Consider the following 24278-nt stretch of genomic DNA (forward strand, 5'->3'; position numbering starts at 1 on the left):
CATGTGGTAGCATTGCCTCTCCTCTGAGCCTGATGTTGGCAGCAATCTGGAATATCAGTGCCAGCCCAACCCACCAGTCCTGCCTGCCTCTCCTCTTGATTGCAGTCTCTGTGTCCAGAGCACAGAATTGTAATTAAGCCAACTGGTTATTCTGAAATAGGCTTGTTGGAAATAAAATGGTAACCTGTTGCTGCCTTAGGAGTATTTTGCAGAAAGGAAAATTCAGCACAAAACCCCACTCCAATGTCAAGTTTTCTGGGTGGCTTATGTTTCTCTCCCTGTCTCTCCAGGCTTACTGGAAAAAGATGAATCAGCTTTTGCAAGCCCTGAATCAGAAGCTTGCAACCCTCAGCCATGGGCAAGAAGGGATCGTCAAGATCAGTACTGCTGTCTCTGATAAGCTGGTTGCCTTTAAAACTAAACCTCCATCAATTCAGAGAGAAATCCTGAGTGTCTGCAGTGACCCTTACACCCTGGCTCAGCAGCTGACACATGTGGAGCTGGTAAGTGGGAATGGTTCCCAACTTCTGCAGCCAGAGATGTTATTTTCAGCCATCAGCTGCTAAGTATTCCAGACATAACCAAAAAATGTCTGCACTGCTGCAGCATATCCCATGCTGTATCAGCACTGCAGCAGGAGGCAGGGTTTGACAGGCTGAGAGATGCTTGGGAAGAAAATTATATATCAGTGTCCCTGTGCAGCTTAGAGCAGGTCACTGTGCTTCAGCTTGCTTATTTGTGAAATGAGAATCTATCCCAGCAAAGTCAAGTCCCAGGAATGTCACTTCTATAAGGTGCTCAGAGCCTCACAAACTCTGCAGGTGCTATTGAAATGGTAATTTATAAATGACCATTTATAAATGGCTGGTCATTTATAAATGACCTTTATAAAAGGCTGGTCATTAAACCTTTTATAAATTTGGAAGAAATTTTAGCAGTTCACACTCATTTCTGCAGATACACAAAGCTGTGTGTTGTCTGATGTGTCTTTCATTCTTCACTTTGGGATTCTGTGCATGGACATATCAGGGTGTGCAGACACCACTCCCACAAATTCCTGCTGTTCCCCCTTTGCTGGGCTGCAGTCTGCTCCCAAACAGGCTCTTGTGTGAAAAATTGCAGTGCTGGAGGCTTGGTTGTGCTGCACACCCTTCTGCCAGGGTCAGGTGCTCCCCACAGAGCTCCTGGATGTGCACAGAGAACATAAAACATTGCTGCCATCTGCAGACCTCTCCTTGCTCTGGTGCCCTGCTGCCCGCCCTCCTTCCCTCTGCTCAGCATCAGGGGAAGGATGGGAAAACAAAACATGAACTGCACTGTGGATTGGAGTGAGTAGGAGGAAATCAGAAATTCAGATTTCTGATGATAGTTTATATTCTGTTTGTCAAGAAGTGGAATGGATAGTTTTCCGAGCACACAGCTTTGGCTCTCTTTCCTTTATATAACTTAAACCAGAGAGCAGAAGTCCTTTTGCATGGAGTTTTTCCTTGCTTTTGGTTTTTTCCTCTTCCACAGTGCAGCTGTCTTCCAAGGGGAAATTCCCTCTAACTGAGGCATCACTGCCTTTTTAAAAGAGATGCAGCTAGAGATTTTAATTCCACTGTACTGTAATCAATTCTCTCTACTTTCTCTTTCATTGCTATGTCTGATATATCAAGTGCTCTGCACTGAAACTGCCTGATGCTTATTTGTTAGTAAGAATTATTTGATACTTATTTAAAACAGTAATTGATTTGTAAGAGCCCTATACAGTTATCAGTGTTTGCATGAGGGGCCCAGAGAGAAAGCATAGGGCTAGACATAAAATTTTCCCTTGACCAGAATTACCATTTATTTTATTGTTGCTTGAGTATTCTAAGTTTGGATTGTAGGAATTACAGAATATCTCCTCTGAAATACGTTTATGGCCTACAACCTACTGAAAATATTTAATTTTTCTAATAAACACATTTAAGGAGAGTGAAAAGCCTTCAGCAGGAAGGTCAGTGTGTTGTTAGAGCTGCCACATTTTTTCAGGAGCTGCTGGAGGTGGCCTCTCTTTTACTGAGAGAGATTTGGATACTTTATTTATTCTTGTTTTGCTTAGTGCCTGGGACACTCTCCAGTGTAAGCAAAGCCTTTAATGTCATCCTCAGTGCCTTCCTTCCCCAGTGACCCAGAGCCATCAGCTGAGGGTCAGTGGCAGGAGCCAGGGTAGAGCACTGGCTGGGCTCTGAGCAATGGGATGCTGTGGGATGCTGTGGGGTGCTGTGGACTCCAGATAACAGCATTTTCTGCCATTGGAACAGCTGGAGAACAATTTGGCTTTTGAGTGATGCTGGACCACAGCAGGTCTGAGGGAGCACCAGACAGAACTGATGTCTGCTGGCTCCCTGTGCATCCAGCACAGTGGAGGGGACTCTTACTGTGGCTTGTCAGTATTTATTCTAATTTTCATCTTTCTGCTGACATAGTTCTAATTGTTGTTATGAATTTTAATGTCCAGTTAGTTGGCTGTGTACCAGCTCAGTGACACCACTCAGATCTGACAGAAAATGATGCTGTTTTATCAAGAGAAGCAGAAGATATTCTGGGGTGCTTTCTTATTTTTCCCTCTCTCTTCCCACTCCCCTACCCTCAACAGGAAAGACTGAGTCACATTGGACCTGAGGAGTTTGTGCAGGCATTTGTCCATAAGGACCCTCTGGATGGCACCAAGGTATGGTTTGGTTTCTCCGCACACAAAGTGTCTCCTGTGGCCACAGTTTGTGCAGTTGTGACGAGGTCCCCAAGAGCAGGGACACAATCTGACATGGGCCAGGCCACTGGTGGCCTGTGTTGCCATGGCCAGGATGGGAACCTGCTGGCAGAGCTGACACTGGCAGGTCACTGCTGACACACTGGCCACCACCCTGCTGTGCTTTCAGGCTTGTTCCTCCCAAGCTCTTTGAGCGGGACAGATGCTTGTGGCTGTGCACAGCCAGGGAATGTCTGCTGCTCTGGTGGAGGGCTGAAGGTTCTGCGTGTGATGTAATGGCCTCAGTGTGTGCCCAGACACCACAGCCATGAGTCAGTGAGTCATGAATCAACTCCTCTCTCTACACAATAACCCAAAGCACCACAGGGAACAGAGTGCCTGATCAGGGCTTCATCCAAAGGCTGTGAAAGCCACTGATGAATCTCACTGATTCCGCTGAGATTTGAAGTAACATTTTAGTGAGTGCCTCAATAAGGAAAGAGGTTTCCTAGCTGGAGAGGGAGAGTCAGAGATTTCACATGCTGTCTGAAAAGAAAGGATGGAAAATTCTTGCCCTGAACTGTGTATACATTCCCACTGAGATCATCAATGGCTGAATTTCCTCATTGGATCCTCAATGGTATCAGGAAGACCTGTAGTGTTTGTAGTGCTGCACAAAGAGCACCAGAATAGCTTGTAATGGTGTAAATATGGATGGAGGGAGGGAGGGATGGATGGATGGAGGGATGGATGGAGGGATGGATGGATGGATGGATGAAAAGTGCAACATTGGGCCCTTTCCTTCTTGTCTTGGACTTGTGGAGATTCTGCAGTTTGTTTTAGCATGAGGGAAATAGGCAGAGATGGAGTTCCAGGCATTCTGGGCATTGATCACATTCCTTAAAAAGGAGCTCAAAGGCAGCAAATGTGTGTCAGAAACACAAGTACCAAACCAGCCACAGTGAGATTTCAGCCACCTGGGCTTCATGTCAGCAAGGCTGATCACAGTGGGGGTAGTCTGGAGCTTTTCTACATGCTTTATGTGGTTGATTTAGCAAAGCTTCTGTGCCAAGATATAGCCCAGGGGGAGAGCATTGCACACACAATCACAAAATAGTTTATGTTGGAAAAGACCTTCAAGATCATTGACTCCAACCCTTAACTCAGCACTGCCAAGGCCACCACCATACCATGTCCCCTGGTGCCACATCCATACATTTTTTGAACATTTCCAGGGATGATGATTCCATCACTTTCCTGGACAGCCTGTTCCAATGCCCAACTACCCTTTCAATGAAGAAATTTCTCCTAATATCTAATCTAAACCTCTTCTGGCACAACTTGAGGGCATTTCCTTTTGTCCTGCTGCTTGTTACTTGGGAGGAGAGACCAGCCCTACAACGTCCCTCCATGGAGCTGTGCAGAGCAAGGTTCCCCCTCTTTGTCTCCAAGCTGAGCTCCCTCAGCTGCTGCTCCTCAGATTTGTGCCCCATTCCCTTCCCCAGCTCCTCTGCCCTTCTCTGGACACATCTTGGGACAAAGTAGCACAAACCTTATGTGGAGTCATATTCCCTGACCCATGGAGAGCATCCCTGTCAGACACAGGGAGTTGGCTCAGGTCTGAATTCCCTCCAGCTGGAGATCATATTAAACATCTTTCTTGCGTGAGGGCTTCAAAAGGCTTCTCTTATGAATGTTTATCAAGCATTCTGAGCTGCAGATGGAAGATGCTTGGGAGGTGCTAAATATTGCTGCCATTTATAAAGCTTAACCTTTAAAAAGCTGTCTGTCTCCACTTCACTGTTGCACATTTTTCACAAGTTTTGCGTTATTAGCTCTGGCTCTTACACCCTGGCACAGGACAGCAGTTCTGAGATGGAAATACCATTTTCAGAACAAAATCTGGGGTTTGTGTACTTTTTGCTGTAATAGGAAACAAGAAAGAGAGCACATGAAAAGCAGCTGTTATGGTTAGACTGGGGCTGATGTGGGTTTCCTTTGGGTTTTTGATATTTACATGCTGCTTGCTAACATTTACTTTTGAGATGCTTTAAAAATACACTTTTATTGTGTTTGTAGTCTATTCATAAAGTGGTTCAGAATTTCAGTCCTGGTAGGCTTTGCTCCTCCATAGCATGGCACTGTGATTTCTGTTCCTAAACACATCTGTATACAGAATCACAGGTGAATATTTTCTTACTTTGAGTTACCTTGGGAATCATATTAAACCACATTTCCAAAGGGGTTCTTAGTCACTGATCTACCTTACATAATACGGGTGATCCCATTGACATTAATGGATCTTTGCTTATGCATTATGATTTTCCTCTTAGTGGCATGTGTTTATGGTACCTCTGGGAAATGATGGTCCTAATAAAACAAAATCAGTATTCTCTGGTACCCTCTAGTGGATGTTCCTGAATGTTCAGACAAATCTCTTGAACTTGAGAGCTGAGTGTCCTAGATGGATTGTCTAAGAGTTTAAAGCTGGGCAAAGCACTTGAATTCTTACAATCCCAAACAACATTTTCAGACTGTGTGAACTGCCCTATCACTCCTCTGAAGTCAAATTTTCTGTTGATGACAAAGGAACTGGAAAAATTCAGCCAAGTGTCTGCTCACATAGCCTGTATCAGTTATGAGAATTTATGTTCAGTTTTATATAAATAAGTGAAAAATATGCTTCTTGTAATGACTCTTATCAGTGAAGTGCCTCTGGCATGGGAGTGACCTGTTCAAACACAGCCATCCAGGCAGAGCTGGATGCTATTTTTCTGAAACCTTACTAAGGAAAATAGTGGGGTTTTTCCACCAAAAAAATCAACCAGAACTGTTTTCTCTTGTTTATCTCTTGTACACTTCACTAAATTCTGTTCCCTCCCCTCCAGAAAAGGGCTGTGGGGGATTTTATTTACTGAGGTGGAGGAAATCCTGGAATCAAAGGCACAAACTGAGCCTGCTGTGGAAGATTGTGCCTGTCTTATTTTGTCGCACGTCCTTGTTGATGTCAGAATCCTGCAATGCCTCAGCTGTTTGTATCCCAGTGAACAAGGGCCAGTGCAGTCTCTCAGGGAACACTTGCTGCAGGCAAAATGGGGCTGTTTTCTGGACACCAGTGTGAATTGTACAATGTGACACACACAGGATTTTTAAAAGGGACCCTTTAAATGAATAGTCTCCATGAGTAAGAGAGAGATGTGGCCAGCAATTACCTTTGTGCAGTATTTATCTTGGTGATCAGGTCACTGACTGGAACACAGTTATATTTTCTGTGCTTTTTTCCCCCCAGACTTGTTTCAGTGAGCAGAAGAAGACAAGTAACCTTGAGGCCTATGTGAAATGGTTCAATAGACTCTGCTACCTGGTAGCAACAGAAATTTGCATGGTAAGTTACAAGTATGTGCCATGTTTTACTACATACCTGAAGAACCACTCTGAGATTTTATATTAATAAGCAATCCTGGAGATTTATTTCTTATGACCCAGCTAAGCATCTGATGGTAAGTTTTAGTAGTGTTGCACTTGCAGAAGAGACCTGATAAATGACAAACATATTGCAAAACAGAGGTGGTGGCACACAGGGGAATGCAATGTTCTCTTGATGTAGTAGGAGCACAGTGTGGAATAATGAACCCTTCAGGGAAAAGAGAGGAAAAAAATGCCTTGAGTTATCCTGTGAGATTTCAGCCAGCAAAGATTCTAGCAGAGCCCTATTTGTTATCTGTCATCCCAAAGATCTGCTGTGTGTGTGAATTCCCACTGCACAGCTCTCTGTCCTGCTGCCCATTAGTGTGGCTGTGGCTGTTGTTTCTTAACTTGTAGTGGTTTTAGTTTGCTTAACTCGGTCCCATCAAAATGAAATTCATGCTTTTCTCTTTGGAAAGGGAATGAAAGGGAGGAATACTAATAGTTGAAAGAGCCTAGATAGCCTGTGACACATAAGAATTGCCATTTGAAGATCATCTTTGGAATCACAAGTTAGGGTGATTCCAGTCGAATTGAAATGTGTATTTAAAATGCTTTCATTTGGTGTGGCCTATTTCTAAAGAGACAGGAGAGGGGAAAGGGATTAATGCAATGAAACAAGGTTTTTCTGAGACAAAGATGCTGCTGTTACAGGGGTGTGAAATCCTGCCCTTGGGGAAGTCTGTGCTGATGAACCCATGCACTGAGACAGTCACTGGGGCTGGGAATTGCTGTGAATTTCTTCTGTGTCACTGCAGTGAAAGCTTTGATTTCAGAGGCTGCCAGTCACCAGCATCCCCTGGATTGCTGGAACAGAATTAGGGCCAGTGACTGAAAGCAGATGGCCCAGGCTGTGCATGAAGCCACACTATGCATGGAACAAATGCTTAGGATGACCTCCAATTCTGCATATGCTCATTACAGAGACTCATTTATTTTAATTTACAGCCTGCAAAAAAGAAACAGCGAGCACAAGTCATCGAATTCTTCATCGACGTTGCCCGAGAGTGCTTTAACATAGGGAATTTTAATTCACTGATGGCAATCATTTGTAAGTACAGCTTCTAACCAGGTCCTCCATCAGCTGTCACAGCTGAAAAAGCAAACCCAGCTCTTATCAATGGCTCTGGTTTTTTCTCTCTCACTCATAGCTGGAATGAATATGAGTCCAGTTTCCAGGCTAAAGAAGACTTGGTCAAAAGTGAAAACAGCCAAATTTTTCATTCTGGAGGTAAAAAAAAAAATTGAATTCCGTATGCACTGCTTTAATTATATTCAGGATATTTTTGTTTGGGAATTTTACATTTTTATCCAGGTGTGAGATGTTTGGAGACATATTTCACAGGCAGAGAGCCTGATTCTAAGCTGAAATATGCTAGGGGTAGTGAGGAGGGTGTAAAGCTGATGATATATAAAGGGAATTCAGAGTACTCAAATAAATAAAAGGAATTAAAATAACCCCAAAGTATGAACCTATATGCACACCACAGTGCTTCTACTGATACATGTTTTGTTTGGCCATGGGCACAATGCTGAATGCAAAGCTCCCAACCTATACCTTGGAGGTTGAGTGAAGACCCCACAATATTTTTCATTGAGAATTCCAGGATTTGGCACACACAGAATGTGCAGTGCTCATTCTTCACATAAAAGCTCAGTAAGCTGTCAGTAGAAATATCAAAAGTATAAACAGCCATGGGCTCTAGACCTCTCATTGCATCCTTGGGGCTCTGCAGGCATGTGGATTTTGAAATGTACATTTTGAAGATGGAGGCTCTTCTCTGCTCATGGTTTGCTACAACTGAGTGTAAAATTGTCTTTAGAGGGCCCAGGCTATTTTCTAACCACCTGTGTTGTTTTGTGCATGTAGCACCAGATGGACCCTACTGGAAACTTCTATAACTACCGGACAGCGCTGCGTGGGGCTGCCCACAGGTCCCTCACCGCTCACAGCAACAGGGAGAAGGTGGGTGTGAGCACAGCCCAGCCCTCCCAGGGCTGGGTATAGGGTTTGCAGGGAAACCCTGACAAAGGGAGGAATGATGAGGAGGGCTCCATCTTATCAGAAGGCTAATTAATTACTTTATTATACTATATTATTCTATACTATGTTACACTATATTTCATTACATCTAAACTGAATCTGCCAAGCATTCAACTGCACAGCATCTCGTGACTGTCAGCCAACAGTCCTGACACACACACCTGGATTCAAGTGGTCAGTGAATCAAAACACACCAATTATCAATTCCCTTCAGATAAACAATCTTTTACAATGCATTCTTCCACTTGTGAACAAACACAGGTGCCATAAATGAGATAAGAATTGTTTTTTCTTTCTCTGAGGTTCAGAGAACGTGAAACCCAGAAGTATTCTTGGGAAGAATTGTGCATTGCTTTTCTCTGTGAAGAGAAATGTGGTGGCAGTGGGGTGCATTTCTGCTGGGAGTCAGTGGCTCCAACAATTAATGCAGGTGCTCTCCTCCCTTCCATGGGTCACTGGTGCAAGGCCTGTGTGCTTCAAGATGCAACCAGAAATGTAAAATGTGGGGGAAAAAAAGTGATTGAAAGAGTCTGGATAGGATCAGAGCAAGTCCTTGTGGACTTGCTGTCAGACATCGGGAGGGTTAGAGAGGGCAGGGCACACACCATGGAGAATTTTGCTGCAAGTGTCTCTACATCCCTGGAAAATTCACACTTAGATTGATAAATCTGATGGAACAGGCATTCCAGACTGAAAAGACTTTTATTTTGGTGATGGAGCAGGAGCCTAGCAGAGGCAGGTGGAGCTGTGCTTTGTTAAACTGTGCCCCAGGCTCTGGCACAGAAGCCCCCATTGTGAGATGTGTGAGGTGAGATGGAGAGCAAAGGGCACAGCAGTGGAGGCAAGGTGGATCTCCATTTACATTAGGGAAAGATGATTTATCACAAGTCCTGCAAGGGAGTCTAGTGTAAATCCATTGCAGCAAATTTGGGGTGATATTCTGTCCTTGTGAATTTTCATTTCATGTGGTTGTTGCTGCCATCTCAGTGAGCAAGAACTGAAGTGTTTTATCAAGTGTTCATGGCAGATGTGGAGCTTTCTGACATGTCACTGATGCTGCAAAAATCAGATTGACAAGGCGTTAGAGTGTAGGATCCTCCTGGTTTGTGCCCCAGTATGTTTCTTGTAAATTTTCTTATTCCTCCATTCAATTATTTATTTTTTGGTATGTGAAAAAAGGTGTGTGTTTTACACTGCAATTGCCCATAGTCATAAATGGGTAATCTCTGCACTAAGCATGGCAGAGCTAAAGTAGATGCTGCATGAACAAGCACAGTATGGAATTTAGTATTCATTCACTAGAGGAGCCCAGCCAGATGCTAATCTCACACCCCTGTAAATTTGATGTAAATCTGCTGAAGCTAATGGAATCTCACAGCATTTACAGTGAAATGAGATCAGCATCTGGTGGCAGGCTGACTCAGCTGCAATGGGAGTGCACTGAAAAGCACTTCTCTATGCAAAGGAGGGATCATTTGGATGTGTGTGACTGGAAAAGCAATTCTTTCAACTCTCACACACTGCAGTAAGGACCTGTCAGTCTGAGATGCTTTTGCAGTTTAGCTCTTCTGCAGCCATCATAGATATTCAAACCAGTTGCTTTATTGTTTGACTTAATTTCCTGTGAAGTTAGCAATCTCTGTCATATCTCTACCCCCAGCTGGTTAATACTGATGGCAGAGAGGTTATTAGGCTGAAAGGAATCTATTTTACATCAGAAAAAGCCCATATTCTGTTTTCCTCGTGTAGACAACATCAGTTGAGGGAAATGCTCCAGGATATGATTTGGTAGCTGTTCATACTGGGTATTTTACAGTGTCAAATACAGCAGATCATGTAATGCTTTCTGTAGGATTAAGGAATTTTGTTTCTTTTTATAAGCAAGACCATAATTTATTTGTTTTAATGAACTTGAACACATCCAAAAAAAACATGATGACTTCTTTTTGATAGATGGTACATTGTTTCTTGGCAAACTCATAGCAAAGCTCACTCTGAAGAAAATTTTTATCTTCAAACTGAATTGTGCTTACAGAGGGTGTACTGGTTAGTAAGCAAGTCTGGTTTTGTCTGTGCAGTCAAATGACCTGTGACAGCTCCAAATGACTGTGAAGTCATTCCAGTGGGAAACTCTGCATTGTACTCATGGCATAGCTCTGGCTTTGAAATGTTGGGAGTGTGTACAGCGCAGCACTGTGTGTTGCTGCTGTCTGATACTGTGGAGCAAGAACAAGTCAGATCTCATTAACTGTCTTCTTTCTGCAGGAGGCAATTGTCCTTCAGCATGTGGGTGGGTTGGATGGCATGGAAGGGGGATAAAAATGGAGAGAAATATGAGTTTCTGGCACCAACCCAGGTTTTATGCTAGCAAAGTGCCTGGAATGAAGCCAGTGTTAGAGTATAATTGCAACCACTTTTGTTGTTTATCCTACATAAATTTGGAAAGCAAAACATACAGGGTAATATATTTTTATTGGGAAAATAAATGGTGACCAAAATACAGCAATTCCATGGAAATGTGTAGAGAATTGGTATCCTTGGTTATGTCTTTTAGCACCTTTTGGATGGGATGAGAATGAGCTCTGCCATGTTCTGAGCTGACTGGGGGCTCTGTAGCTGTATTACCCTGGCATCCAGCCCACATTTGTGTACCTTTCCTCTCAGCAAGGCTTTTCCTTCATGTTTAGTACCACTAATGGTGCTGACCTTTCTCCCAGGCAGTGGAGCAGACAGAACAAGCTCACATCTGCCTGCAAAAAAAAAAAAATGTAGACAGAATCTGGCAGTGATTTCTAGCTGGGGATCGGTGTATGGCTCCAAGTCTCTGTATATTCCCACCTTTTGAGACCACACTGGTTACAGAGTCATCATCATTTTTGGTAGAAAACAAACAACACAGAGTGAGTTGTATTCTTTACTCCAGGTTGATGATCTAGTTTGGGTAATATGAGAAGAAATCCTGAAACACATTTAGCTCAGTTTGACTAGAAATTGTTCCACCTGATCCTAATAGGAGGGCTCAGCATTTTGGGAGGATAAGGCTGTGCTTTGTTTTCATTCCTGAGTTTTATCAGTGGAATGTATCAAGATAAGTATCTAGTGGCTCTTGGGGCATCAGTCCAGGCTTTTTTATGGCTGTTTGCAGTGACATTACAGAGTTTATCTGTGGCTGTCCCATGAGAAAGCCAGCAGAATGCAGATCTTTAAAAGTTTACTGAATGTGGTAATTTAGCTAGAACAGAAATTGGCTTCCATTTGCACAACACCCAGTGGCAGTAGCTTGTGGACTCCTTGCCTCAGTGTTTTCACTTCTATGGCTTGTTCACCCTCACTGGAGCATCACAGCACTGTAGCATCCATGTAGACTGGAAAATAACAGCTGCCAATCCTGTTCTGGGTCCATTTCCTATCCTGTTACAGCTGATGTACAGCATGAGATGGAATAACATTAAATACTTAACTAAAGGATTGCTCTCTTGGCTGTTCTTGCTTATAATGAGGGCTCTTTAGCTTTGGTGCTGCTTAACAAGCTCCAACTCAGTTAATATACAAACAGACCAGTGGAAACATCTGGGCACTGCCATGCAGTGTGTTTGCATTTGTGTTCATGGTGGTTACGTTTGTATTTGATGGTTTAAAAGACAGACACTGCTGCCACAGGAAAATGCTCACAGGGGCAGCTGCTGACCTTCAGCTCAAACCCCCCAGGCAGCCTTTTGCTGTCCCAGTGTCACTGCTGGAGAGGGGGGCAGGTTTGACTGTCAGCTTTCATGGACTGGTCCTTTGTGTTATCTTTCTTTTCCCTTTGAGCTGTGAGACAAAGGACCCTGAGAGAGTCTGCTTCACTCTGCATTTCTGCTGAGGTTGAGGATGCACTTCAGGAGTGCTACTGCTGCTTCCTGCTGTAGAACATCTGGCATAAAATTTATTTATTAACCCTGCTTGTAATTCCATCAATTTCAAGAGTCCTACCCAGACTTCTTTTATAGCAGACTCTGATGGGATAGGTGGAAAGCTTGGGTCACTGCTAAATGCCACTCTGCCCTGGATGATGGACAGGGGTAGTTTTGGGAACTACAATGGTCTCTCTGGCTACTGTTAGCAGTTTCCTGTCAACCAGCTTAATATTTTCAATCCTGTTGTCTGCAGGTTAATTTGGAGAAGCAGGCTGTACTAATCAGGCACCAGGAAGGAAATTACATGCCTCAAGAGGTAGCTGTGCATGGAGCTGTTGAAAATGAAGGAGCTCCTGATTAACTGTTTGTAGACAAGTCCTTGCTTACCAAATTTAGGCTGTCTTTCCTTGTCCTTGGTTCTTTGGTTCCCACCTGTGTTTAAATAGATCAATTTTTGTGTTCAACATCTCTGCTTATAAGGACACAACAGGAAAGGGAAGAGTTCTGCAGTGTTATTTTGCTCTTTGCTGTCTGATGTTGTCATCAGACAGTGATGTTGTTGATAATAAACGGGGCTTTTAGCACTTTCTTAGTAATGTTATTGTGCTCAGTGAACATTGTGTTCAGTTCACTTTCATCTCAGCATACTCTCTTCTGGTGGCTGAAGGTCTCTCTAGACACTGCTGCCCTTTTGCTGGCCTGTAGCTGTACTGCTTTTCAAGTGCACAGCACACTGAAAAGTTAATACTTCTTTATTCTCATCTCTCCCAATTGAGTTGTTCTTTCATGCAGAGAAAATACTGAACTGAAAAGATAATGGTATTGTCATTTCTCTCCACAGATTGTGATCCCCTTCTTCAGCCTATTGATCAAAGACATTTACTTTTTGAATGAGGGATGTGCTAATCGCCTTCCAAATGGACATGTCAACTTTGAAGTAAGATCTGAAAAATGTTTTTACCTATCCCATTCTGATAGCTGAGGGACTATCTGAGACTATTAGCCTGCAATTTTCCGTGCAGACCATCAAACACTGAATATGAGGCAATATTGCTATATCTGAGCGGAATGATTTTATGTTTACAGAAATTCCTGGAACTGGCTAAGCAAGTAGGAGAATTCATAACATGGAAACAAGTGGAGTGTCCATTTGAGCAAGACCCTAACATCATCCACTACTTGCACACTGCTCCCATTTTTACTGAAGATGGTAAGACTCTGTACAATCATTCATCACTGAAAAGGTCTCTCTTCATCACTGCTAATTAACACTCTGGTCCACACTTTGGTGATGTCTCTCTGTCCCAGCTGTTTCCTGGCTTTCCTGCCAAACAGCTTGTTCATGCCCAGTCTATCAAGGTGTTTTTGCAAACATAGCCTTCTAGCACATGAAGCTGCCGCCTGATGGCTTTTTTCTTGTCTGTAGCTTCTCCATAAGGCACTGTCTAGGAAGCTGCCATGGTGGCCTTATTTTTTTAATCATGAATTGAGGCCACACAGGCCTGTCATGGGCTCCTGTGAATGTCAGCTGTCCCTTAGCCACTCATTGTGTGATTGATGGAACCAGAGCTAATCTCTCTCACAAACCAATGCTGTCATCTCTTCAGCAAACACAGCTCAGGGCCATGGAGCCCAGCTGACCTCCTCCTCCACAGCAATGACATGTTATGTACAGAAAAGAATTTTTAAGAAAATGCTTTCTATTCATTTCAGCTGTAGCTATGAAAGCCCTGTTCTGAAATTATTTCTCTTGTCTTTTTATGCATTTCTGTCCTCGTCAGTTTGGTATCACCATGTCAGTATGTGTCACTTCATACTGGTTTGTGTCAGCTGCCTCTCTATACATTGTCACACGCAGAATTGTCTGTAGCAACCTTCCCAGAAGCTATTCTGGTGATGGGTTTATTTCTTCTTCATTCCATAGGCAGTTTTCTGTACTAATCCAAGGTAATCAGACAGCTTTTATTTCATAGACTACTTCAGAAAGCAAAGCACTGCTTCTAAAATCCTGCCTAAATCTTAAGAATGACTGCCAAAATACAATAATTAATATGATTAAACTAATATGTATCAAAAGGAGATAGAATGCAGGCATTTTTTCTTGTTTTAGGCTCTGAAGGGACAGAAAATGAAAGTCAGGGTTTTCAGACTACTGGACTAAAAAAAGAGTGACCTCAACCCACTAATTGTATATGGATTTTCTCCCTCATGTCCTCCCTATATTCATGCTGCTTTTGTGAAACAGGCTTTGCAGAAGCCACAGGAAACCTCCCCCCTTACCCAGGGGCAGTGCAGAGTAGAAGGAACTGCCCTGAATGAAAGGTGGGAAGAGATCTGAGGGAGATTCAGCAGTGAAATGCAGCTGTACTGTGCTTGTCACTATGTGGAGAAATGGTCAACACTTGAATATTAAAAGACAATGCATTTGTAGCACAGACTTCAATGGTGAGATGGTTCCAGCAGTAAAGGAAAAAAGCATCATCACACAGTCAAATGAGGAAATGTGTGTGAACACAAATTACAGCCTGGGATTCTGTGACGACAGTGATATTATTGCACTGCCAGAGGAGACTCTACAATCTAGACTCATTTTGGTGTCATAAAATACATCCTACAGTGTAAAGATTTGCAGAGGGAAAAAAAAAAACCAGATTTATTTTCTTCCTCTGCATTCCTTCTCTGGTTTCTGTAATTCACTCTTACCTTGACAGTATTGTGTATGCATTTAAGGTACCATGTTCCCATAAGCTTTAAAAAGATTAAGGAACATGAAGTTGTGTTATGTGATGAGAACATCCTTAGTTTTTGAAAGCTTTTGTGTTTATGTGTCAGCTCTCACTGTGTCCTTTTTAAACTTCATATAACTCTTATATGAACTTTAGTAGCAGTGCTGTGATGGAGCAAATGGGCCCAGATCTCTGTATGCAAAACCAGAGACCATTCAGCTGCTTAATATTATAATGAGAAGGTCATGCTAACATATTTTAACTCTGGGCTCCTTTACTGTTCCATCAAAATTAACTAACAGCTTTGCAAGGTAGACCTGTGAGCTAATAAATATCAGTGTCCCACTGATTACCAGCTACCCGAGGGACCATGAAGTTTTACAGTTTCTCTTTCTATATGGTACAAAAGGATGTACAAGAATGCAGAGGGATGGGGGTTCCTGATGCTAAATAATACATATTTACTGATTCCAGGTTTGTATCTGGCTTCCTATGAAAGTGAAAGTCCGGAGAACCAGACAGAAAAGGACAGGTGGAAATCCTTAAGGTAAATTCACATTTTATCAGCTCATTTCTAAAATACCTCCAAACAGCTGCTCTGATACTTTGTGAAATCTTGTGAAGTGCAGGTGTTTAAGCTGTAACCGCTGAGTGAGGTCTCTTGCATTTTAAAACTAATTTGCAGAGCTAAGCCTGCAGTGATAAAAGCTCATTTTAATCTCAAATTATCCTCCCTGTAAAGAATACCCTCAGCTTCCTCTACCCATGCACAAGCCTGATAGAGATGAAGAATGCTCCAGGTCAACTGGACCTTCCAACAGTTTCCAACTCTTCTAAGAGATGTGAAATGGTTTGATATAAATGAGAATATGAAGAGAGTGATTAAAACAACCCAAACCTTTACACTTGATATTTTAAAAAACTGTCCTTATGTTTTACTTTTACAGATCCACCATTTTAGGAAAGACTTGAAGATTGAGAGATTATTGCAGTAGGTCAAGGAAAAGAAATCCGCAAACATTTTGCACTACTGATTCCAAAGATGCCTGTTTGGGATTTAGACAATTTCTTTTGTTTGAGTTTTTTTGTTGGGTTTTTTTGACTGCCTAACATGATGGATGAACTGGATTCATCCACTGAAATCAACAGAACTGTGTGCACAACGATGCTTTTCTAACTATGAGAGAGAGAGAGGAAGGACAAACAGACTATTTGTGGCTGTGCCCAAACTGCATCAGGATCACTGTAATTTTGCCTCTGAAGGAAAATGCAAGAAAACCAGAGCAGGGAGAATCATGGTACTGCAACAGAGAATGGAAAAGTATAAAAAAGGAAAGCAAAAATACACGAGAGTATTTCAGAAGCAGGTGCTTCAGACAGCAGTTCTTTAAACCTTTGAGGATTGTAAAATTAAATCAAAGACAGACAACAGCAATCTGGTTAATTGCTGAATGAAGAAAAACAAGAACTTAACCTTGCATCAGCAGTCCCCCAGCCTTGTTGAACAAAGCACTGACTGCTGCAGGTTGGAGCGTGCAGGGATGAGGACTGACACTGCTCACACACACGTCTGTCACACATAGGCCATGTCAGCATGGGGACATTGTCCTGAGCCCATGGGTTTTTACAGAACAGCCTGGAGTGTGACTCTTGCTTAGTTCACCTTCCCACCGCTGTTGTTGCTTTCCTTACTGTGAATCTGGGCCGGGCTAAGGAGGGCACAGAGGGTTGATGGTGCTGCTTGAAGAAACCCCCACCACTCCTGAGGTTGAATGAAGAAGCAAATGACTCTGGATTCAACTTACCTCTATTTAATGTATGTAGTGCATTCCCTGAAGTTATTGATGCTGAGTTGCATCTTTTAAGGGGTTTTATCACACTCAAAGAGAAAAGGTACTGCATTACCATTTCTATGGGGTTCCAATTAACACAGTACTGTTTATTTTGTAACATGATACTTAGGAGGATGGGGGTTAATTGCTCTGAACTTGGGGACTACATGGTATGCTTTAAGGAGACAAAGGGTTTCAGACTGGAATGAATGCACTAAAGAATTTGTCATTCATGAGCAGATAACCATTTTTGTCTTTTTTAATTTTAGGATGTAAAATTCACAGTTTCCTTACGGATAACATGAAATAGGGACAATGTCTTGTGTTTAAAGCTGTACAATAATCAAGGTGCTACTGTAATAGCTATATTAAATGATAATGAACTATATTAGATTCAAAACTAAGCCCTAACAGTAGACTTATTGTTTGTGTGTGGAAGGAATGTTCCTAACTGCCCCAGAAAATATCTCAAAAAGCTCAAATGAAACCTAAAAGCCACATCATACTGAACTTTGCATTTTTATTACTGACTTGGTGCTACCTTTTCAGATATTCCAGTCCTTCTCTCCCTACAACAGAAGGATGTAACCCTTTTTTTGAAATCAGTAATAATTTTATTTCAGCACAGAGTGATTCCAAGTGGCTGTGGTGTTTTGAAAAATTAGGGTAATCACAAAACCTGGCTGTGTTGGCCCATTCAGCCAGAAAACTGGAACTGTTCCTGCCCTCTGCCAGGCTCAAAGCTGTCCATGCCTGAGTGAGCTGCTGACCTAGGGGCATGGGCAGGCTGGTTTTTTGAGGGCAGCAGCCTGGGAATGCCCTGTGTGGTGCACTCCAGGTTGGATGTGTCTGCAGAGCAGTTCTGGGCTGGGTTATGGGAGCCCAGTCTGGCTCACTGAATCCACTTGGTTTGCTGAGCTGAGCAGGATGGATTCTTCTGGATTTGCAAACAGGGCTTGAGGCAGAACTTCAGGTCTCCTTTTCCTGTAGATCAGCACATGAATTCAGATGGGGGGACATAAAACTCTAATGTGTTTATTCCAGCTTTGTATGGAAGAACTAAGGATTTAAGGATGGTACAGCATCATTGCAGCCATGGAATGATGGCTGTTCTGCTGATACTGTGAATCTGCTGTTTGTTAATTTTTGTACATGAGCTGAGAGCTGTACAGAGGAACTATACACATATAGCTGTTCCTTCAGGCAGAACCATTTCCAAAATGAAGCCATTAAAAGCCTGTTAAATTTCAGATGAATCCAGAGCAATAACCATAAACGTATCTACAACAATGCTAATGTTTAAATGTGTTTCCTAAATGATTATTTTTTCTTCCAATCTGCATATTTTTAACAGGCACAGTGTGACTTCATAGTGGAAATATGGGGGTTTTGCTTATCTGAAACCCAGTGCAGATGGATGGGCCCTTTCTTAAAACCTGCTTTTTAAAATTTAAATCCTCACTCCTTTTCTAATGAGCCACTAGAGGTTGGTACAGATGAGATTAAAACCTGTGACAATTAATATGATTTCTCAATATAATTCCTTATATTTTGGGGCACCGTCCATGAATTTGGGCAATTTTGCAAGTACAAGTTAAATTAGATCTCCTAAAGTTTATCAATGTTGCAAACTAAACCACTTTTGTAGTGCAAAACTTTCAGACCTCAGTGCTTAAAATGGAAGCATAAAGGTCAGATCTAGGTGGGTATTAAGGGCTTAGTGGGAGTGTCAGAAGCACTAAATTATTCTTAAGCCTTTATGTAGTCACACATTTAAAAGGTCTTTTTTCAGAGGTGCTAAACATCCTCATCTCTTGGGGTGTAGTGAAGCAATTATTGCTTTGTAGAGGTGCATGGCACATTAATCTGTAGTGTTTGATCTCCAGAGACATTCACTGCTCTTTGCAAAATGTCTTGGAGATGAGAGTGCAAAACAAAATGAGTTTAAAAAACGGACTTCAGGAGACACGGCTTGTCTTCACAGAATTTTGTAGCTGAATCCTTTTTAAACAGAAACAATGTAAGCCTTAAATTGCAGCAGTCAGTGGCATTTCTAATCGACCTGTGCGTGGCCTAACCAGGGTGAACGGCTCCTGGCAGGAGTGGGGTTAGAGCCTTGCTTCACCAACAAGCACCAGTACAGCTGAAAACAAAGAATGACAGCTTGGGCAATAAATTTCTTCTAAAAATGTATCAATATTACATGAAAATTAGAACATATACATGTCCAGTAATCTATTTTTCTTACTATAAAGGCATAAAGAACTTCTGCCATGCTAAAAAGAAAGGATCACTTCCCACCAAGCACTAAACCACTCTAAGGTGTGCAGTCATTAGACCAACATCTAGACAAGTTGCTTGTAATAATGTTGTGGCTTTCTAATTCTGTTTCTTTGAGTGGATTCACTCCCTGGCAGCTCCTTGAACTAATGCTACACAGAGAACAGAGCAAAGAGAGAGAACAGACCTGTAGGTCTGCTCTGTTGGTATCAAACCCTAAGCTGGTAAGATGTGAATATGACACAGTCTTGCAGAAGCATTAACTTAGTTTCTGGTATACAGCAGTATTTTAAAAGACCCAAATACATGAAATCACTTCTGCACCTCCTCCAGTGTAATCAGAATGATAGCAAAAGTCCCATTTTTCCATGTCTTGAGTGTGCCATCCTGCAATGCAGGGATAGGTGTAAAGCTCAGTGGAAAGCAAGGAGGGAATCGTGTGCCTTCAGCTTGTGTGAAGTCAGTAGATGAACTTGCTCAATGCCTTTTGAAAGACACTTAATTGTATACAGTGTTGCCCTCAATTTCCCATCCACATCGATCACATTACCAAATCAAAGGTGCATGGATATAGGGCAGCTGGGCACAACTAAATTTTCAGGGCAGAAGCTCAAAATGAGTCAAGCACTCAAGCATCCTGTGCCCCAGAGTACCCCAATTAGACTTCATTGTTCCCCCTCTTAGGCAATGAACACAATCCTGTTGTACATCTCTGGAAGCTCCCCATGTGCATAGAGCAAACTGTGATCTCATCTTCTGCTGAGATGTCACTTTAAAAAAGTGTGGACAGCTGCTAAAGCACTTCAAATAAGAAACAATTTAAATGTAGAGATATTTTTCTGAGCTCAAGAACACTTTATGATGTGGTCAGTGGTGATAAGATAATCACTCACTTAAAATTAAGCTGTCCCTTCCTGATATCTTGGTTATTTCATCATGTTTTATTGCAATAGTATAATGCACCTTTTTTTAAGCACATGAGCACTGGTTTGCACATGACTTTAAATCCAGTTTAGAACAGAGCTCAGATCGCTGAATATGTAATTGGAATTATCAACTGAAAAGAAATGTTAGTAGAAAAAATAGTTATGTATATCAATGTAAAAATGTTACAGTGTTAACAGTCTCTGGCCTAGCAATGGCTGTGTTCCATGGAATGAGACTGATTCCAAGCACAGCAATGTGCCAGAGGAAAAACTCCAATTAATTTTGATGGGCTTTGGAGCAGTCCTGCAATTATTAACTGGAGTTCTTAGTTATTCATAGGTATTAAATTGTATTGCCAGCTGGTGTAGTCTCTGTGCCAGGTGCAACTCTCAGAGGGGAGATGCACTTAATAGTGAAAGTCCAGCCTTAGCAAAAGTTTTCTTTGACATTGTTGAACTTTCAACAGAAAATTCAAGGACTAAATCTGATCCAATGAATTAATTCATGTCTGAGTGCAAAATTTTACTTTCTGGCTTTAAGAACCTTTTTCTCTTTTTATACTGGTAGAAATTAGCCATAATGTCTCAAATTACTCTCTCACTGGAAATTAAACCCTCTTTGATTGTGAACTGATTATCTCCATTGTTGTAGTTACAGAATGGGGTTAGGGAGCGACAAGGAAACAAGGAAGAGCCCCTTTGTTACTGCTCAGAGACTCAGCTGTGGGCCAAAGCTGTCCTTTCTTTTGTCCTTTGTAACATCCTGTGTTGTGGGATGTCTCATTCCATCCACCTGTGGAGTGGAATTCCCTCTGTAGGTGGTGCAGGGCATTCCTGAAGTGTGGGTACCCAGCTCTGGCATGGCAGCACGGGCACCATCAGGGGATGATCTCAAAGCTCAGTGCACATCCACAGCTGAGCCTGCACTCTGCTTTCCTGGGACACAGCCCTTTTGAAGGAGAGAAAGCTCTTGGAAGTTCACCTGAGGCAAAGCCTACTATGCTTCCTTACCCACCCAACAGAATGATTATGAGAAAATTCTTTAAACTAAAAGAAGTTTTCTCTAGTGGACTTAAAACAGTGAAGAATTTGTTGCTTAGTTGACAGAGATTTTAAGATCTAAGAAAATAACTATATTAAAAATTATGATAAATACTTTGATGGTTATTAACTTTCATATTTCACTGCATGGTGGCAAAGTGGAACTAAATATCTTCTATTAATATCAATGGCAGCTAGGCAGGTGAAGGCAGGAGAGAATAGTGAAATACTGGTGCAGAAAATGTTACCAATAATTTTGGTTTAATATTGGCTAGAGTGTGTCCCTTCCCCTGAAACCACTGTCCCCTGCTCTGTAGAACAGCTGAACCAGTTACCTTGTTAGATGGAACAGATCTGAAGTTTAATCTGGTTTGTATTAATTTCTTTTACAATTCTTTCTGCATATTTTCAGATAGGCAAAAAATACGAAGTACACTAAAGCTGATGCCCATACAAGGCATCACATGCTGCATTGTTACATTATGCCAGTGTGGCTAGGGAGCAGATAGCTTGTATGGCTGGTATTTCATACACTCTGCACGGGTGCACGACACTGAACCTCAGGCAGCAGCCTCAGCCGCAGAAAGAAGATGAGAAAGAGTCAGTCCTGCCGAGCTCCCTGCCCTGCTCCATGGCCAGCACACGCTGGAGTGCTGTAAATTCAGAGTGGCACTTCTCCCTTGATGCCTTTCCCTCCACAGAAGTGGTATTTTGCTCCATAAACAGCTCTTGCAAAATGCCAAAGGAACATTTTTCTAGCTCTCTGCCATACAAAGGCTCTGTATTCATACTCCACATCTGTCATAACAGAATAAGAGTCCTTCTCTCTTTTCATCCCCATGGCCTTAAAACTGGCAACCCAGATTAATATTGCAGTGTAGCAATGTTCCCAGGCCTCCTAGAATGCAGAAGACTTAGGAGTTCAGAGCTCAGGAGTCCTGCAAGTTAAATGTTTGTAAAGGAACCTTCCTTCTAAAAGATGCAAAGCTCCATCTGATGGAATTTTGAACAGAAAATTACATATTCCAGCTACCTTTCAGAGCAACATAACTTCCTCAGTGACTTATTACCGGTCAGTACTATATCACCACTTTCATTATTGAATTATGCTTCTAAAATTCCAGTCTTTTTGAAATGAATATATGATGGGTTTTTGATGATTGGTCTGTGGGCAAACAGAATAGAGAAAATGGGGGCTGTAGTTTAGGCTGTTGACATCATCTGTGTTTCTTTAGCAGCCCAAGCTGGGTTATCATTTACTGTCTGTCCTTGCCTTGAACCAGAAGGAATTGTTCCAATATAATTGTCCAAATTATTAAAACTTAGTGAAAGATGCACATGCAGAGCTATTAAAATCAAGTGTTTCAAAGTCTGATTCTTACAAAGGTACAAGTACTTCCCTTGGGGGTTTGTCTGTAAAAACATCATTACTAGTACACAACATAGATGGAAAACAAATTATCCTCTGGCTTCCAGAACTCTAAATGAGCATTCATAAGCTTATAAAGGTGAAAGATCAGATTTTAAGAGTGACTATCAACGATTTAAACTAAACTCCAAGAACATAGTATTTTAAAACTATTAGAATTATACTATTTCGTCACAGGCCTAAAAGCACAGGGTAAAAATGGGTAAGCAGAACTATCTTTATTTTCAGACTGAGAAATTCAAAGGTTGCAGGACAGGCCCAGGGCTACCTGGGAAGCATGTCCTTTCAAAAAATTACCCAAAAAGATACCCAAATTTTAGTTTTACATTTCTTCTGGTGTTAATCCTTTTTACAGCTGTGCTTAGATAAATGGGAACTAAATTATCACTTTAGGTTTTAAAAATAATCAAGCTAAGAAATAAATATGACTTAAAAGAGTGGTATGTATTAATCATGTGAGTGATAGCAATGAGGAACTGTGCTTTTCCTGTATTTTTCATTAAATTAAAAAATTCATGTTGTGATCAGCATTTTCAGGTCAAATTAAAATCTCTCTACCATAGAATCAAAAATTAGAATCATTTAGGTTCTAATTTTCCTTAAAGGAAAGGACCTTTAAGATCATCAAGTCCAACTTTTAACCCATCCATAATACTCAAACCATGTAGCTTTGTTAGAAATTCCCAGGATACCAACACTTTATTAATTGCACAGGCAGGAAACAGTAAAGTTACTTGAAAGTGGCTGTTATGATTTTGTGACTGTACATAGATCTTGCAAAATGTTATTGGTAATATGCATCCTGTAGCCCACATAAACACTGCGAGAATAGCATGGTCATTGTTACGCTTTATAGCTGTTGTGGAAAATGTCTTAACCTGCATTCATGATGATAGTGCCCATCCTACTCCCATGCCTTTTTATACAGTTGTGGTAAGATTGTTATGAAATCCTTTTGTCAGTCATGTTCCAGCTAACTTACCTATGTATAGAATTTATATATTAAACCCCCCCTAATTTATACTGTGTTTTAACAGTTTGCCTGAACTGTCTATGGTTTCTAAATTTTGTAATGTGAGTGTCAAATAAGAATAATAATTAAAAAAAAGGTTTGTCTGTGTGGATTTTTTTTCTTTGGTTTTATACATAGTAAAGATTTCTACAGGATAGGCTGTGAAGAAACTCACATTGCTTTGAAGGAGATGTCCCTGACTCTGCAAAACAATTAATGAATATGTGTGTGGGATGAAACCTGTGGTTTCTGCTCTTTCTCATTTCCACTTTACTGCTTCTCTCCCTATCCTCACACATGCAGTTCAAGCATGTGCACTGCAAGGAAAGGAGACAGATTCACAGTTCCCATAATAAAGTATTTTCCCAAATAGGAGTTGTAGAATAGAAACTTCATAATAATAGAAGGAAAAAGCTGAGACTGGGTCTGAGTGTTTTTAGTTTGTTTCTATAAAACTCTGTGGTACAACTGATGTTTAAATGTATTCTTTTAATATTTGTTTTGCTGATGGTAATACAAATAATAAACTGAGAGGTGCTACTGAGATGAGGGCCCCATTTCAGTAACAATGTACAGCAAGAGACACTGTTGGTTCAAACAGCTTAAAATTCTTTTAAATAAAGAAGAAAGAGGCTCAGAGGTGAAACTTGTGTAGACAGAAGTGGTGGAGTTCCCTTGATGTAACATTTGGCACCTGCATCACAATGGTTCTGTGAGTAACTGCTGTTCAGCACAGCTGGTCCTGCCTGCTGTCACCAAGGGAGAATGGCTGGATGTGAGTGGTGGCACTGGCTCCAAAGCTGCAGAAGTGGATGTGCAACCTCCTTCCTCAGCAGTGCTCTTACAGTGCCAGAGCTCCTCCTGCCAAAAGGAACTGTTGAGTCATCTGGCTGAATTTCCTGTAAACTGTG

General features: G+C 41.6%; 1 protein-coding gene across 2 annotated transcripts in view; it reads left to right on the forward strand.

Annotated features, from left to right (window-relative positions):
- RASGEF1C (RasGEF domain family member 1C) overlaps positions 1-23827 on the forward strand; it is a 72694-nt gene extending 48867 nt beyond the window's left edge. For both annotated transcript variants that reach the window (XM_074551894.1, XM_074551895.1), the window contains 10 exons: positions 291-503; positions 2624-2698; positions 6006-6101; positions 7130-7232; positions 7333-7412; positions 8052-8147; positions 12963-13058; positions 13208-13331; positions 15322-15394; positions 15795-23827. In XM_074551894.1, coding sequence (XP_074407995.1) covers positions 291-503; positions 2624-2698; positions 6006-6101; positions 7130-7232; positions 7333-7412; positions 8052-8147; positions 12963-13058; positions 13208-13331; positions 15322-15394; positions 15795-15819 — 981 coding nt within the window. In that variant the 3' untranslated portion in view covers positions 15820-23827. The remainder of the gene's footprint in view (positions 1-290; positions 504-2623; positions 2699-6005; positions 6102-7129; positions 7233-7332; positions 7413-8051; positions 8148-12962; positions 13059-13207; positions 13332-15321; positions 15395-15794) is intronic.
- Positions 23828-24278: the final 451 nt, after the last annotated feature.

This window comes from Zonotrichia albicollis, chromosome 15 (genome assembly GCF_047830755.1).
Source record: "Zonotrichia albicollis isolate bZonAlb1 chromosome 15, bZonAlb1.hap1, whole genome shotgun sequence".
Taxonomy (NCBI): domain Eukaryota; kingdom Metazoa; phylum Chordata; class Aves; order Passeriformes; family Passerellidae; genus Zonotrichia; species Zonotrichia albicollis.